The sequence below is a fragment of the Mytilus californianus genome, unplaced genomic scaffold (assembly GCF_021869535.1).
Source record: "Mytilus californianus isolate M0D057914Y unplaced genomic scaffold, xbMytCali1.0.p SCAF_7, whole genome shotgun sequence".
Classification (NCBI taxonomy): Eukaryota; Metazoa; Mollusca; class Bivalvia; order Mytilida; family Mytilidae; genus Mytilus; species Mytilus californianus.
In genome coordinates, this window is record NW_026262723.1 from 30,499,265 (window position 1) to 30,518,236 (window position 18,972).

The 18,972-nt window shown below is 31.5% G+C and overlaps 1 protein-coding gene across 1 annotated transcript; it reads right to left on the bottom strand.

The window, feature by feature from the left end:
* Window positions 1-478: 478 nt before the first annotated feature.
* LOC127708332 (leucine-rich repeats and immunoglobulin-like domains protein 1) lies at window positions 479-8,264 on the bottom strand. Its single transcript, XM_052213185.1, has 6 exons — window positions 7,913-8,264; window positions 5,951-6,223; window positions 4,948-4,989; window positions 2,470-2,548; window positions 1,419-1,592; window positions 479-482 (listed from the first exon to the last, which is right to left on the bottom strand). Exons 1-6 carry the CDS (start codon window positions 8,262-8,264, stop codon window positions 479-481), a joined length of 924 nt encoding a protein of 307 aa, XP_052069145.1.
* Between the last annotated feature and the right edge of the window lie 10,708 nt (window positions 8,265-18,972).

An 18,972-nucleotide genomic window follows, 5' to 3' on the forward strand; every position in this document is an offset into this window, starting at 1 on the left:
CATTCTTGTATTGGAGGATCTAACGCATGAAAAAAAGATTATACAATGCGCGGCTTTCATAAACAACATTATATCAATAACACATAGCTGAGAGGGTGATATATCAGAGTATTCTCCCGAGAAAACATTATCAACCGAAGCAAGGCGAGGCCAAGGTTGACAATGGTTTATTGCAGGGGTTATAATCTGCTCTATCACCTTCTCAAGTATGTGTTTATTTAATTTATTATACTGATTGTTCTGGTTTTATTGTCTTTTAATTTTAAAGTAATACACTATAGTCTATGACGTCATTTACTTACAGACCATCCGTATTTAATAAAGCGCACAAATGATTAAGCTTCTCCGTGATGTATTATATAATATAAGCAATGTATTGAGTAGAATGTCTCCCTTGTATTAACAAAACAAAATTTTAACGTGAATATAAACCTAATATTTTTTACGAATGGTTTATTAACTTTTACGCTTCTCCTGGTTACCTGCAAACATGTTATCTAAGTATGTCACTTAAAGTAAACTGCAAACGCAATTAGAAATGAGGAACCGTTCAAGATACTTTTAAGTTTATATCATGTATATAGTCAAATATACCCCCCTAAAAAAAAAAAAAACAAAAAAAAAAAAAAACAAGAAAACTACATGTATTCAAACCATGACGAAAAAAATAAAATTAAATTAAAACCGATGTACTGTTCGACAATTCATTTTTTTAAATTACAAAACGCTCTATTTGTGGCATAGTCCTCAACGGCATCATTCAATTCTGGTTCAGAAAAAGCAACAAACAAAATAAACCAGATTGAAAGAGAGGAGGAATATTATAAAGGGGTATTTAAACTTATAAGTCGAAAACGAATTGACAAAAACAGTCAAACCCACTTGAGAGACACATGTCCATGTATTTAGCAAAAACCTGTCTTATGAGACCATTTATTTTAATCCCTCTGTAGTGCATTATATATAGATTGAACCTGTATTAAAAAACCACTTGTCTTATGAGCCCACCGTTTTGCTCTACCTTTATTGGTCTCTTAAGACAGGTTTCATTGTACATGGGAAAAACGAGAAACGACCAAAACCAACAACAGTATACAAAGCACAACATTGAAAACTAAAGACTGAGCAACACAAATCCAACCTAAAACTTGGGGTGATCTCAGGTGCTCTGGAATGTACACTTCATTCATGTCATTATCATTTATCGTTGATCAGTATGTAAACTGCAGAACATGAAAACAAAATACTATCTTAAAACTGCAAAGTTTTAGGTTGTCTTTTAACACACACAAAAAAAAAAACACAGTTGAAATGAGTTTTTGGGGACATTTTATGAATTGTGTAAAATATAAATTGAAACATTATTTAAATAAAAAATATTGAACATGTTGAACAAACTGTATTCTATAAAAACATACTTATCATTCTTATATTTTTCTGTCTGTTGTTTAAAAGTATTTGATGCTTCTAATGTGACTCTGCTTTCTTCTAGACCTTCAAAGCTAACTGCAGCATATTCGTACGCAAGAATTTCAGGTTTGGTCAATGTCTGGTTCTGAGGTCTAACCGTATCAAGATACTTGTTTCCCTGGCTAGAAACAGTCAAAATATATAAATATAATAACTGTCAGGTAAATCAGTTAGCTTACCAATATTTAAATCTCATAAATAGATTATAAAGACAAGAAACACACAACAACGGAGGGGTTTGAATAAATTCAAACAAGAGCGAGACCGACAGCGTCAACAGAGTAAGTCATCTGCAGCGAATACACTCTCAGTCAACATGTTACAATCGTGAATATGTCAAAATCGATAAAGATTTAAGATTGCAAAGACATGTCGTTAGGTAGTTGAGAAACAGACATATCGTATCGGTCAATATATCGCGATGGTGACCGTAAAACATATGTAGTAAAGATTTCACAACTCTCATATTTCTGATGGAGCAGATGTTGTGGAAGGAACACTTTCCAGCTAATGTAATCTATATAATATAAAGTAAGTCGTACATCTAACATTAAAATATAATTAGTTAACTTGAGCCATGTGACTGCACACTCATATTGTGTTTGCTTTAGGTTATATATATTAATTAAGGTCCTTAAAAACTTATGTATTAGTCATCCACGTGAGCATAAAAGATAGTAAAACTACAAGATACAAGTCAAACTGCATTTGTTAGACTAAAATGGTCTTAAGCGTCTCTTCCCTTTTATGGAAAAATCATGAACTGTACGAATAGATCGTCAAAACGCATAAATAACGAGGAATTATCTGATCGGAAAATTGATTAAATGTTTCTGAGTTTTTAGTTTTCTTAGTTGTTTATTTTAATTTTATGTCTATTTCAAACAACATAATTTTTATTGTTCCCAGTATATCTTCTGTATGTTGTTATTTGTTTCTTTTATTTATTTCAGCAAATCATTCAAGTGCCTTTAATCGAGCCTGTATTAATTGTAATACCTAGTTTTTAGACGATATATGATTATACATCCTGTGGCTACGATCAACATTATGGAACTGCTGATAACTGTAATCAACACTGAAAAATAAAACTGAACTTCAAAAACGTAAATGACTGTCTTACTGTTTCCTTGATTTTGTTGGTATTTTATTTATTTTTTTAGATATCTGTGTAATATTATTCAACTATGTTTGACTTTTGGCTAACGACATATGATTTTGTTTACCAATTTTGTATTCTCTTACTGTTTTTTTAATTCACGTATTCATGCAAACGTGAGGTTCAACGCTATTACTTACAGTCCTGTTATTTTTTATGGACATACTTAGTTATGCATTCCTCGAAGTAAAAAGAAAACTTTTATTTCATTATGATGAATAACTAAGTATATATTAAAGCGTCAAGTCTTACAAGTTGCTTACATCTACGTCATTTGGTGGATAGTTATATCAAAAGCAATTATACCACGTCTTCTTAATTGTATAATTACCTAGATATGGTACTAAACAAATCTAACGACCAACATGTCTCCTTTTCAAATATGTATGACACTTTATTTAAAAGATGATTATTATGTCCACAGGTGGTTTGTATGGTTTATTTCCCATATGTTGTTTTTCATCATATTTTTGCATTACAACGTTATTTCAGTTAAAAGATGGACAAAGATTGGGCTCGCCATTTGTTTGTTGACCATCGGTTCATTATCGTTGATATTATGCATGTAAGATGTATACATATGTAGAAGTAAAATAATAATGTATGGAGAAATAATTGATTTTGCCTCAAATCTCTAATTCTTGTGGCAATTTAACCCTTTCTGAACCCATTGTTTAAAATCATTTAACCAACGTGTGGTTGCCCATAATCTCCGAAGATGATTGGTTAAATTAAAAGATCATAACCTTTATAAGCTCTAAGGATGAATCAAATTTGCTAACCCCTGTTTGAGAAATTGAAAATTTTATAAAAACGTTTACTTCGAGGAAATATGTCCACCTTCAGAAATTGATTAGTTCAAGTTGTTTACTATTTGATGTTCTTTATAGAAAGTGTTTTTTTATTGATGTTTATTTCTCCATTTGATCCAGAGATAAATACATACAGTGTTTGCGCATCATTTTAGTATGCAACTATGTGTCTGTGATTTTAGTTAAACACAATAGTAACCGAGATTGAATGCAATTCTAGATAAACTTCAGTAAAATTGAATCTATTTTAATTCTTCTAGTGAGAAAAATGTTGATATATATAGAGGAGTGCATTGCATGAGTGAGTCTTAATCATTGCACTATCAATTTCTGCCGTTGTTTTCGTGTCAAATGAAACAAACGCAAATAATGTAAGGAACTTAAACCATTACATTAAAATAAGTTGTTATTGTACTGTTTTGCTTTTCATCCGTAGAATAGTAACAAAATGATAAAAAAAACTTTAGCAATGACTTGATAATCTCCTTATGAATTTAAATAAAACATCATAAAATGAAGACGTCTTATGAAAATAATATTAATTCGGTAATCAATGTTTTTTTCCTTTTCTCTTTTTTGGGGGAAGGGATCTTTTACTTTAAGGGACCCGAACCAAATGAGGCTTTATTAAATTCAGCTTTTCTCTCAAAAACTAATTATCATCAATACATACCCTTAACACTAAGCAAACCCTTACATGTCATAAGTAACACGTTCCCGCTCGGACTGTTTTGGAGGGGTATTAGTCGTATCGTGTCAGAAGAAAATATTTCAAAATTATATATCATTGGATGTTCAGTGATTTAATCAACTTTACATAAGGTCTCTCTTCTTGAATTGAATATGCCTATAATATTTTTATTACTGGACGTGTTGCAATCGAACGTGTTCTTGTTGTTGGGAAAGGAAGAGCACATTGTACCTTTACAGCTGTTTGGTTTGCAAACAATTTTTTCTGTTGAACACAACTTCTCTAAAACGACACGTCCTACTGGCTTTGAGAGCAAACAACTATTATCCATCGAACACGATTTGGCTTATTTTACCCATGAATGTTCGGGGATGGAACATTATTGATAAACTTTTTCGCCTTTTATTATTAGAAATCATATAAAGCGACACCTTACTTGTTGATATTTTGAAGGATTTTTTATTGTAGTTTCCGTGCGTTAAATGCTGTTATTCGTAAATGACTTGCAATATACATCTGAATACAAGTTGACTGTTAAAAAACAAAGATCAATCGTATAGGAGACCCAAAAACTTTTTTCGACAGAGTTATGACAAATACAACATGTACAAATAAGCTGATATATTCAGACGTTTGTATATTATCCTATTTATACAGCACAATAAAAACATAGCAGACATTAAACCGTAACCAGAGAAATGAAACTGATGGTGCACGTGGATTGACTAACATATCATAGTGTTACTTTATAAAGGAAATAAAGACAGCACGTGGTGTTTCAGCTGCAGCAAACTCTAAATGACTTTTGAAATTACCTGCAAGTTTTGCTGATTTTCCATATATCCATCTGTACTTTACTAAACAAAACAAAATACAAAAATGAGATGTTAACGTTTCACATTATCTTTACAGCAGTTTTATGTATGTTTTATATTGAAGAGCATCGTTTTGTTATGATGCCTGTCTCTTCAATACTAGTGACTTCAATCAAACAGGAAACAGCATATTTGTTCACGATATGACCTGTAATGGTAAAGCGTAAACGTCTATGCTAAGTAATTGAGCATGAATTATATATTTATTGTAATCAGCATTGGACTAACTGTCGATATTTTCAAGTACTCTTGGATCGGTACTTTGTGTATTAAGTCTTTTTTCATAATTTGTGTTTAGGCTTTGTATTGATTTGATGAATGAAGCCTCTTTCAACAGATATTACAGTTTGTTTTGATTGTGTGCTGTTACACCACTATCCAAGAGTTTTGGAGAATTGAGAACTTGTAAACATGTTCAACCTGCCACACTATGTATGTTCCTGTCCTATGCCAGGAGCCTGTAACTCAATGGTCGTCGTTGGTTGCTGTCTATTATATCGGTTTTTTGTTTATTGTTGCATAAGTTAGGCGATTGGGTTTCTTGTTTACATTGTTTTACATCTTATTATGGTAGAGCCTCAAATTGCTTGCTATGTAGTATCGATTGCGCCCATTGTTGAAGACCGTGCGATTTCCTGTTTTTGCGTATATTTACATCTTTGGCAATTATACCAAGTTTTCTTTTTCATAGATGAATGCACTTTGTTGAGACATAGGTCATATAATTTAAAGTTTATCAATAAATCGTTTTATGTATTGATGAACCTAAAAAATTTGAAAAGTTTTTTGGTAGTACAGCTAAGATGAAATAAAGTTGGCTTAAAACCAACTTTGTTTTTGAACCAGTCTTCCATTATGTTACATTGTCACAATAAGTTAAAGAATATACATAGGTTTTTATTATTTTTGAAATAGTCCATTAAAACTTTTGCTTACAACATACCAATTTCAATATATTTAGATCCTTTTGCCGAATAAACTATATCATTTATGGAATTATTCACCAGACAAGTATATAAATCACTATCACTGATGTTAGCTTCTTGGATAACAAACGTGTTATTACTGGACAAGGTTTCATTTGAACTACTATCTTTGATCCATGTATAAGTAGGCGCCGGATTACCACTGGCTTTGCATTGCAATTTAATAAGCTCTCCTATCTCATAAATCAGTTCATCAGGATATACTATTATTACTGGATCTTTTACTTTAACTGCCATGAAAAGAAAATTACATGCTCAATTCCTTTTAATGACATTATTATGGCAACTGAAAGCACTTATCACTAACTTTTTTGCAGATTATTTTATGACATATCCGAACTTATCCGAACACTAACAACCCTAAATAGTAAATATAGTATATTCGTTTTCATTTTGATAGGATTATTTAAGTAATATATACTGATGGTATATTGATATTTAGCTAATAGTTCATACGCGTCAATTTACAAATACATGTATACTACAAAGGAGGAAAACGATTTGAATTGGAGGGAAAACCATTACTAATATCCGATTGATATACATGGTAATATTGGCCATGTGTCGGAATTAACTGTCAATAGTTGGAGGAGAAACTGGGACATAGTAACAATGGTAAATCCGCAGGAGTTAGATTCTGAAACGCTTTAAATAAACTTGTATGGATAGTATTCTTTCTACATTCTGCGTTCTGCAGTACCATGTTCATTAAACAGTAACAAATCGTCTGCTTCCCAACATTGTATATTCTATCGATATTGTCAACGCATTTGTCACATTTTGTTTTCAATGGAGAAACATTTTGCTCCTTTATGAAGCACACCGATAAAAAGACCGGCCTACGTAGAAGTTGTCGACATCACAGAATATTTGATCCACATAATTGTTGCGCTTGGTAGATTGACATAAGTATAACAATGACTGCAAAATGGAACTAACTTAAAAAGTAGATTTTATTAAAGCCTTCTAAATGAAAAGAAAAGAAAATACATCTAGTTGAATCTTTTCTTTCTTACTTAAAACTTAATGCTGATATCCAGTCACTCAATAATTATGTTTGCGGTTCGCACTTGCATCTCATATGTCCCTGTGAACTGTCAGGAAACTTCTCAGGGTAAGGTTTATTGATATCTTTACTTTGTTTCTTGTCAATAGATAAATTTCTAGTAAGACATTTTTAGGTGGTAAATTTAGTTCATACTCCGTAGGGTGACATTCCATGGTTTGGCCTATATTTTTTTGTTTCTTGTCAATGATATAGCTTGAAAACTAATTGTTCTTCCCGGGCTTTTGGTCATTTAGATGTGAGTGTTCCCAATTAAGGTTTAGTAACAAAGGCGCTTTGGAGATACCACATGCAAAAGTTTTTTTTAATTACAAATAAATGCCGATGGGCAACAAACAACAAATCGACTTATATTCAATAATTTTAGTATTTCTTTTTACCTTTGATCATGTTGATCGTAACATGCGTTAGTATGTCTCATATTCTCATTTTCTAAAACTAATTAATGATATTCCAATTGCTACATATATCCTACATGTCCACAAAGGTCACATTAATACTTCTTTTGCCAAGTTCCGTGACTTGGTTTGATACTGATTGTGTTTTTAGAATCGCAAGACAGAATAAATAGGCATATCAGGAAATACTTACACTGATTTTACCTCTTGTTGCAATCCAATTGTTTTAACTACTATACGAATTAGTGTCTGTTTAATTCTCGATCTTGTATGATAACAAATGGCCATCGAAATACTTGGCTACATTGATGATCATGTGACTTAAAAAAATGATTATTTAGTTACAACTAAACAATGGATTGTGTCCCCTTTACTAATACGTCATCCAAAAACAAGATCGACGATTAAAATAAATTATTGATACACTACTTGAAATTTAAATACCTCGTACTTACAGTAAACATTTAATCTTTCGGATTCAACATACAGGGCATCATCAGATACTCCAGATTGTACTTTGCATCTTATTCTTGCCTGGTTGTCTTCCGCGGTTACTTGGAGATTCAGAACACTTATACCATTATAGGAACACAATTGAGGTATTTCGTTGAGTGATGTATTCGAAAACAATGGCATTTGTTTTTCATGAAGAATTGCTTGCCACAGAAATATCCCAGGCGGTCTCCCAACATCACCAGAACAATTAAATGTAACATTTTCTCCCTCCACAAATGTTACTGGTTCATGTTTAATATCCATAATATTGCTGCTGTCCTTTATTGTTGAAACACTGTCAAGGTTCTCCATATGTTTTAAAAACGATATTTCAGGTTTCGAAGGTTTGACTGAAAATATTCATAACGTAATATTTGCATAGTTGTTATTTCTGATAAAATATGATTGATTATTTTGTTTAGCACATAAACTAGTACACGTCCAAAAAGTAATAATTGCCATTTGATGATGAAAATTGAACATGATGAAAAGAAATCCGATTTTTGAATAATATTTGAATAATTGTAATTGGCATGAATTTACATACTATTTAGTTAAAGTCGAGTTGTAACCCCAATAAAAGATATGCGTGTTTACGGTCGACACTAATTTCTGAGGAGAGTGACCCTTACTTGTTTTCACTGAAAACTGGTAAAATTATAATTTCACCGGTGATGTTCTTAACAGTGATGTTCTATTTGTTCGACTGATAGCTCATTGCCAAAAATTGTCAACTTGTGTATCACGCAATAAAAACATATCTGACTGAACAAAAACAACTTCTACAAACGCTGACTTATCGGAAATATAACTTAATGCAATCATTGATCCGAATATAGTTTGTAGAAGTTTCTTAACAAAGAAACAAAACTTAAAATTGTTTGTAAATTTATGCTATTATCATTTCGGAATATAGTACTAAAGTTTATAGCTTAACTTCTTCAAGCAACGTTGAATTCGGAGTATTATGGTTTGATGTTTGTGTTATAAAAATGGAAGTGCATACTAGAAACACTTGTTATACGCATGATGTCATTCATTGTATCGCCATTGGGTTGGTATATCGGCTTATGGGTTGTTTGATGCCATTGCTAACATTTCGTTATTCTATTTAAAATGAAGTGTTCGCATTAAACGAATATGTTTGACCTTTTTACGATTTTCAGACATGTCTTTTCATACAGATCGATATTAACCTTTATTATGTTATTTGATCATTATTGTTTTTTTTATAAATTTGATAGTTGCTTCTCTGTGTTCATTATGTTTGTTTTATAGGTTTTAGAAGAGATATCTGCAATATATACGTATATACAAATGTATGCAAATTTCTTTTTATATTGTTTGACTTACCCTACGTACGACAAAACATACTTCATATAATCCTACATTTTGTTTATTTTTTTTTCTCTCGAAATTATGACTATTTAAAGCATAAGAATATGCCTCTAAAATACCAGAGTGTAACAATCCTCAACGGCAATCCTTCATACATACTTATAGCAACTAATTTTTATACGAGAAGACATGTTGTTACCTTGTGCAGATATCAGCATTATTTCTGAATAAAGTTCAGTCGTTAGAACACTTTCTATTGGAAAAACTGTTAATGAACATCTGTATTGCCTTCCATGTTTGCATCTGAGATCATCAAATACCAGCAATAATTCCTTCTCTGTTTTCTCCACCGTGTAGTTTTCAAACAAAATCTTTCCAAATGGCAGAAGAAAAGCAATCTGATCTTGCATGAATGCAGCAATGGGTTGGAATTGATTGTCTGTTAAATTTTCTGCAAGAATGGACACAGCAGAAAATGTATCTCCTTCCTCTAAAATAAAGGTACATTTTATTTCTGTATCATTTTGTCCTATTAATCCAACAGCGCTTTGACTTATGTGGACCTCACTACCAGAAATAACTGAAATAACAAAAAAATTTGCATTTTGTTACAGCAGATAACAATATGTTAACATGGACCAGGGTAATTCCTACCCATGTAGTATACTAGCTTAAAAGAAGCACCCACCATATGAACTATAAAACTGGATAAAAAGGGATACGATGTAAATTTGTATATAGCCAGATAAGAACATCACAATATACATCCAGTTCTCATTGACGTTTGCCACAGGCCTCCTTTTAATTATAAGTCGACAACAAGAGGACTGAAAAACAAGGAGTAAAAAGAAGGCAACTTAGAATTATCACTTTAAAAAAAAGTGAAAAGAAGATGCATTTAGCTTAGGTTTTATCATATAAATTATTTTACAGCAGGCTGACGTTGCATCCGGAAAAAAAAGATTGTTTCTCATTTTCTATATATGTGTCCGGCATTAATACACACCTTCGCTCGAAAAAAAGTCTTTTATTTTGATTAAAGGGCCTTTTTTATTTATCTATTTTATTTGTTTTGATATGTTATATACTAGGTCACAACACAAACAAATACATTTGTTACACAATGCACTTTAAGAATGTACACCTTTGAGGAGCCAAATATTTTTTTCTAGAATTATTCTTTTTTTCTTAACCTGATTTTTGGGTTTATATGACTGTACGGAAGTAATTGACGAAGAAAAAATCATATGATGGTGCACTTCCTTTTTTGCTACAGCCATTTGAAAGTACCCCATTATCAATGATTTTCCCATTTTTCATCAATTTTAACCCATTTTTGGGCTCTTATCGGGACAAAAATTACAGTTCCACAATTAAACTTGTTTTCATACTTTTACTAAGGATTAAGTGGACCAATCTGTTTTAACTTAGAGAAACTATAGGTTGGTGTTAATATTAGAAAGTTTTATAAAAATTGTTGCTTTTTCGTGTCAAATTGACCATGCTGTTAATTTTGTAAATTTGGATTTTTTTCTCTGTTTTTAGAACAAAAAGCATATCATTTCAACTTCTTTCTTACATATGATTAAACAAATACATATCTAAGAATTTCGAAAAGAAAAATTTGATATGGGATGTACATATTTTTTTATAAAATAATTTCTTTGTACCCCTCATCTATTTTCTCAACATTTTGGCTGATGACACTGACCTGATTGGTTATAAAATTAGACAATTTCATTACTCAAAAACTACTTATTGTAAGTACACAAGTCACAGAGTTTAGTTTGATTATAATGTTTTTTAAATTCATTAAAATTTTCCACTTGTATCACCTGTTTTTAAAAAAAATAATTCACGAACTAGATTTCAACGAGACTGAAAATATCAGAAGAATACATCCGTAAGATGAACTTCCATTCTTTTCAACAAAGCATTTATTATAGTTGCAAATGAACGAAAACTAATAACTGATAACTGATAAAACGTTTTATACTTTAATTTTCAAACTTATTTTATTTTCACATTATGTTTAAGTTACACTGTATAAAGAAGTGAAGACCTTGCGAATGTGCTGCATGTCTGTTGATAGTTGGTGTATTACAATACAATAAAATTTCCTTGTTTTGAAATATCGTTTAGACACAATTCATTCAATAGGATACTTTGTTAAATGCAAAGTTGTTATTGTCATTTTGAGTTTGTATGGACTTTTGTATAAATCAAAAATATTTTGATACGAGACCGAAACAGATCTGCGAGTGACAGTGTGGTTTTAAAACTGTTCCTGATTAATAATAGTTGTCTTTTTGGAGGTAATGTCTTTTTTTTAAATTCTACAAGTTTAAGAAATGTTGAATGGGAATATGAATGATTCGAAGTTTATTTCATTACCACTCTTTACAATACATTTATAACACAATATTTGGATAGGAGATGCAAAAAGTGTTTTGTAACTGTATCATAACAATAATTTGCTGACAGGACGGCCACAATGACTGATTTTTGTGGTCACTCATTACATATACATTTGTACGGTTGTGGATGGATTTTAACAAATAATGTTATTGACCCTTTTTGTCATGCTAATACTTATATTTTCCCAACATTTGAAAAAATCATAAAGACACTATAGAATCTTAAAATATAACTATATGTTGTGTAGCCGTTCAACAATGTTCAGTGTAGTGTAATTTCAAACACAATCTCTAAATATATTATAATTTTTTTCTCCTTAATCAAAATAAGCAAAAAAAGCGTTAAAAACAGTAACTGTTAATTATGTCCTTTTGAACATTAAACACAATGATATAATGATATACGTTGTTTCTTTTCTACAGTAATTTTATGGTTTATTTTGGCTCTTAGGATGAAAATGTCACAGGGGGGGGGGGGGGGGGGGGGGGTTGTCTCAACATGGGATTTTGGGTACAGTTGTGCAGCTGGGATTAAAAAAACACCCCCCATTCATATATCGAATAATTGTGAAATCCCTACCTATACATATATTTCACAGCGAAATCATAACCCATTCATATATTTATCAGCTCAAATAGTACCTATATGCATATACAATCTTATTATATATTAAAAACACTTTGGTCAATTACTACCTATTGATATATTTCCTCGGTAAAATTGCACCCAATTGATATATTTGACGTATCAAAAAAGGGACCCATTCTAGCGGCACATATGTATATACCTTCGTATATGATGAGACCCCCCCCTCCCCCCCGTAGAAAATGCCAAAGTAAACAACAAAGTAAACCACAATTAACTAAAACAAATCTTGAACGAATAAAATATTTACCTCAATTTATCTACATTCAATTCAAATATATTAAGTCAATTAATCTAATCTGATTTTATTTTCTTTATATGTGTCTATCCAAACAGCCTTGCGATTCTTATAGTTGTCACGACGATGAGTGTAACCAGTTCCAAATGAGAACGCGAAAATAGTGAGCGCGGGTTACTGAAACATTTTTACGTGAAGCAATGTGTCAGGAACAAACGATAAGCACCAATACACATGCATCATAATGTTTACCGAGATTCTTATGTAATCGATGACAATTTCGCTCGCAGACATTTCAAGAGGTATGTAATTGGATTATTGCTATGACCATTGGCTTTTGAACTATTTCCTTGAACTTTATAAAAGTACAATTTTGAAATCTTAAATTTTGAAAGTTCGTACGTCAAAGAGATCCCCTAACAAAACTCCTGAGCTTCCCCCCTGTCCACGATTTTATGGAAAAATGAGTTTCAGTAAAGTTGAAAAGTTTCAACTTTCTTTAACTTCGTATCTATTCAGCTTTTCGACTGATTTGTTTCCAGCGACAATAGAAGTATCACATAGCCGTAATACGTGTCTTGCATACAATACGATAAGCCGTATACCTTCGTTTATTATTGTTCCAAAATGCCGACATATGACAAGGCGAAATTAAGTGTGATGTCAGAATTATTGAATGTGCTTAGTATTGAAATTATTAAACAGAAGACAGAAATGTGATATAGTTATAATAGTGGTTTCAGGAAATGATCCATATGAATAATGCTAAGAAATTAGAAATACGAAATCACATTTTTGGGAAACCTATCCCGTCGCAATTTTCGAAATAATAAAACATCAAAAAAATTTCTGAATTTACAGTATCATCTTCCTTTTGAAAAAACCCAACGAAATATCAAGACACAATCATAGTATTTGGATTTACTGTACAAGTTGTGACTGCCAAGTGGCTTATATTTTTTTTTATAAAACATACATTTCTGATTGCACTAACATATTAAACCTTTACTTTCGTCTCACATTGTTATTATATTAATCTGTATTAGGAATGTATGCCATACATGTACTGTGTGTTATATCTTTTAATGTTTAGTGTATTTTAAATAGATCTCATAAATTACTTCATTCGTCATGTATGGGTATTTTATTATGTACAATACATTCACTAGGAAACATTTATTTTGTTTTTACTTCAAAAGAAGGATAAATATGTTGTTATGAAACCAGTACAGGATACGATTAATGTTTTTTTTATTCTTCCTGTGTAACAAAAAGTTTTAAATCGATAAAAAGATCTTCCTTTTCAGTCATATTTAAAACGAATAAATTGTATAGTATAGTGCATGAAACTTTTTTTACACTGAAGCACAGTAAACTGTGTTTGCATTTCTTACAGAATGAATTGAACACTTTCACTCTCCTTACATGGGGCGTTTTTGAACGAAACTGAAGTTTTACACAATCCTTTCCTCACTTAAATGCTGCGTTTTTGTATAATTTCGCTCATTGAAATTCAAAGATCACAGTTTGCATTGGTTTGCAATACTATGTCCTATTGATCTATTTATACTCTCTGAAATTTTATTTCATTTTATTTGAATATTCTTTATTTACAAATATTTAAATATCATCCCTACTACACCCATCTGTTTATTCAATTATCTGATAAATACGTTATCAACATAATCAAGGAACAATCTGTGAAGATACGTTTTTTGTCCTTTCATAACTGGTAATTTATCTATTTAACCTGCCCATATATATGTGCGGTATGAAATGTTGATATACCGAACTCCCAGGAAAATTCAAAACGGAGAGTTCCTTATCAAATGGCAAAATCAAAAGCTCAAACACATCAAACGAAATGAAAACAACTGTCACATTCCTGACTTGGTACAGGCATTTCCTTATGTTGAATAATGTGGATTAAACCTAGTTTTATAGCTAGCTAAACCTCTCACTTGTATGACAGTCGCATATAATTTCATTATATTGAGAACAAAGTGTGAGCAAATTAAACAGACATCAAATTTCATAAATTTGTGTTATAATCTTAATCACTATAAAAACAAACAACTATGTCAACAATGAAAAACAAAATGGCATATTGACACTGTAGAGACAAAGCACATAAGCAATAACGAGGGACAAGAATACAAAAAATAAACATAGCACAATTACACAATGATTGGATGTATAAATACCGAGCCACGCCAAAAAGGATTAAACAGTAAAGGTTAAAATATACAAAGCAAATAAAAATAACACTATAACAAGTGATTAATACGATAAACAACGTACGTACCTATAACCTTTACTTCAAGACCATCATGTATAATTTGTGAAGTTGAAACGGAATATTTATCGACAAGGTCTTGGTATCTTCCGATGAACTTTTATTTTTTGAAAAAGGACGAGACGTTCTTTGACATAACCCTGGTTCATCAATTTTCTACTCAGATACTGGTGACGTTTTATTAAATCTGAGTAGCAGCTGAAAGCTCTATCAAAAAATCGTCTCCTTATCATAAATTCTGGTATTGAGATGACCGCTTCTGTCAAATTCGAGGTATTAGCCTAAAAATGAGGCGGAGGAAGCTGTGTCTGTTTTTTCTTTAATTCCTAGTTCTGGTTGATATATTAATGGAACCCGATCAGAAAAGTCTGGAGTGTTAATGGAAAGAACATCATCAATATATCTGAATGTGAAATTTAATGATCTGACTTTTTTGATCTTTTTGTTTTTGACGAGTGTCTGAAAGAACTCCGACTCATATGAAAATAAAAGGAGATAAGGAAGGAGAGGCGCACTGTTCGTTCCCATAGGAATGCCAAACATTTGTTTGAAAAAGTCTACCTCCAAATTCAATATATATGTTGTCATAAGAAACTCCAGCATACTGATCACTTGTTACTTGGTGTAGCATGTTTTACCTTTTGTTGTTGTTCACATTTTAACAAAATATGCCTTATGGTATCTCAAGGCAATACATTTATAGCGTATGGTACCATTTTTATATTGAAAAGTATTATGGATTATTTCTTTTAGACGATTTTTCAATTTCACAAGGAGAAATTGTGTTATAAAGGATTGAAAAGTTTTGATAGAATTCATTTCAGAGAAAGATCGAGATTTAAAGTTATCCAGAAGTTCTTTAGAGTTTTTTTAGAATCCATATATGGTCAATACCACTACGCGAGTAAACAGTTTCACAGACCTTCTTTCACTGCGGACAGAATTTTTGTCAATCTAATGGACACTTCCTTTGTAGACCATGCAGATAAGCCGGCAATGTACCTTTTTTGTATGGAATTTGTTAAACTTAGGTATCCAATACAAACAAGATAAGTCCTCATACTTGCTGTCCTGTCCTATGTAATGTTCATTGAAACCATGAAGGACTTATGATACGGCAGAATCTCATTCTTGTCAAATAATATGTTTCTGTATCTTAGGATTATCTGAGTGCTCATTTATTCCTAATGCTTTTACAATACACTCGTAGTAGTACTATTTAAATAGAAAAGCAGTATTATTTGAAGCTTTGCTACAGGAACAACAACATATAAATCGAAAAGAGATAATAGACATTTCACAGCTACTTTGTGTCTGGTCGATCATTTACACAGTTTTTAACTTTTGGATTCGACGTTTATCAGAGACCTGATTGTTTTAACCCATTCTGAGAAAGTGTTCAGTTCAACTTCTTCTCCTTTGTCGAAATTGAATGTTCCATGGAAATTTAACAGTCAATTTTTGTTAATGTTCATGGTAAGATTGAAGGTGCTCTAATCGTTTGTAATTATATCTTTTTTGTTACGATATTTTCATAATATTTTTATTATATATCTTATTAAAAAACTAACATTTCATCTCCGTAAGTCAAAATTGACGTAAGCTGAATTTGGATATCTCTTAAGGGGTCTTGATACTTGTTGGTCATGTAGCTGCTCACATATGTTGGAATTGATACACCCAATCAATAAATCTTATAACCTTTTGATATTTTCAGCTAAAATTGATTCTAAGTTTTCCCAACAATCTTGTCTTGCTTTCAAATAAGTATGTAATAAACAACGGCACTCATACCACATCTTCTTATATCTAACAACAACGACGAACAAACAAAAACAACCACAGGCAGAAACATTTCAGGATATGTATTTACCTACAAACAAAAGTCAAATATCCTATTCTTCTCCAATTGCACGTTTACTTCAGCAGATATATTTGCTCATAAAATAGCATGCTACATAAACATGATAAAGTTGAACTATACAATAAAATTTATATACAGCTCAAGCAATTCTCAACAAAAGAAGAAGAAGATAGCGCATGGACAATTGAGCAAAATTTAAATAAACAAATGAATGGAATCGCCAGATTAAAAATCCGAAAAGACAAACGACAGTCTACAAACCTTTTACACAAAGCGGAAGTCTAAGAATTAGGTAATACACAATTTAAATATAATTTAACTCTGTTTTACTGAATGAAGTGCAATTATTACAGTACTGGGATGTTAAAAAAATTGTCCCTTTAAAATAAGAAAATGGTTTATACTTACAATCAATTTTGTAATAAATCAGCAAACATAAGATAAAACCCAAAGTAGACATTCTGTTGTGGTGACACATAGCGTAATGAACAAACACAGGAAGTTTCTATTGAAAAATGCGTCAAACGATACTTTTATTTAAGCTGAAAGAATATTTGATAAGATTTAAGAAAATATTAGACGTTTTTATTGCCGTATCTACACTTCCCGTTATATTGTTTAGCAGGCATTGTCTTTCTTGGTGGCATATAATCTCTGTACGAATCTATGCATCGTGTTTTACAATACAAGAACAGATTTCTGCAATCATTTTTTATCATGTAAATTAAAAATCTAAAGACGAGAGACCTTGGCACAATGTCATGTTTTTTCTCAGACTGTTTATACCGTCTTGTTTTTAACTAAATAAAAGTTAGTGAGGGAGGTGCTTGAATGCTGGCAAATATGGTTATTCCTGCCACTATCTCTACGTCTTTGTCCCAAGTCAGAAACCTGAGAGTCAGTTTTTGTCTGTCATATCTGTGTTCGCTTTTTGTTTAGCGCATAATGCAGGTCTTTTGTTTTCTCGTTTGCATTGTTAACCTTGTTTTATGTCAGTACCTTTTACAGCTTGCAATACGGTATGAGTTTTGCTCACTGTTAAAGGCCGTACTGTGAAACATAATGGCATACGCCTGACTCTTCAAGTTAAGAGTCGTCGTATTTGTATGTTGAAATGTTTGAAACAATAAGGGTGTTCAACATTCAAGCATATAAAGCCTAAAGTGTATTGGCGCAACTTTTCGAGATTTTCGGTTTTATAATGCTCTTTGACTTTGTACTTGATTTTGACTTCCAGCTGTATTGATTCGATCTATAATTTAGAGTATTGTGTAGACATTTGTACGTCTGGAGTACCAATGTATAAGCTTGGTATCTTAGAAGCGTTTTCGCAATCATACCACACATTTTGTAATAAATTTGATTTGAAAAAAAACAACTTGGAATCGAACACATTTTTTGATAGCCGCACACTAATGAGAGTACTGATAGTATTATAACTATCTCGAAGACTAACGATCAGTGTAATATGAGAATACTGATCCCTTTATAGATATGCAGAACAAATATGCTGAAATATTTTTTCAACTTCTTAAGTTTGTCAAATACATCGGCAATTTACCACAGTCTCATCCAACATTTTGTTCTTACTTTTAATTTGTTTTATAAACAGTTTAGAAATGTCTTCTGCCTTAAACATTTATGATATTCCAAATATATCCAAACGGAGCAAATAGGTTCTCTAAATTGAAAACACGTATAATGTCAAAAAAAAGTATTTAAAAAGAAAAACATTGCAAAACGGGAAAATCCACAAAACATTATAAATCAAACGCTCGACTATATGGACCAACAGAAAGAATGAACTATGAACAGGCATTTTCAGAAGAAAATGGGTAAAACTTAGTTTAATAACTAGGTAGACCTCCTATTTGTATAACAATTGTTTCTAGTTCCGTTACATTGACAATATAAGTTGAGCAGCCCAAACATACATAATTGGTTAACGTGACAAAACTATGGATCTATCAGCAAAACACTGTGTAAACATAGATCACAGTCATACAACACAATTGAAATTAAAACTCAAACAAACATGCAAATAAAGCTGACAAAGGAGCGACAATTGTTTGTTGTTCTTGGTAGTACACACAGTATAGTAAAGCACAATGTAAGATACATTTTCCCGATGAAGTTCAAAATAATGGAAATATCAATACAATGATATTGAAACGAAAAACTCTATAAACACAAAATGCGTGTGAATCGCACCTGTGGATCC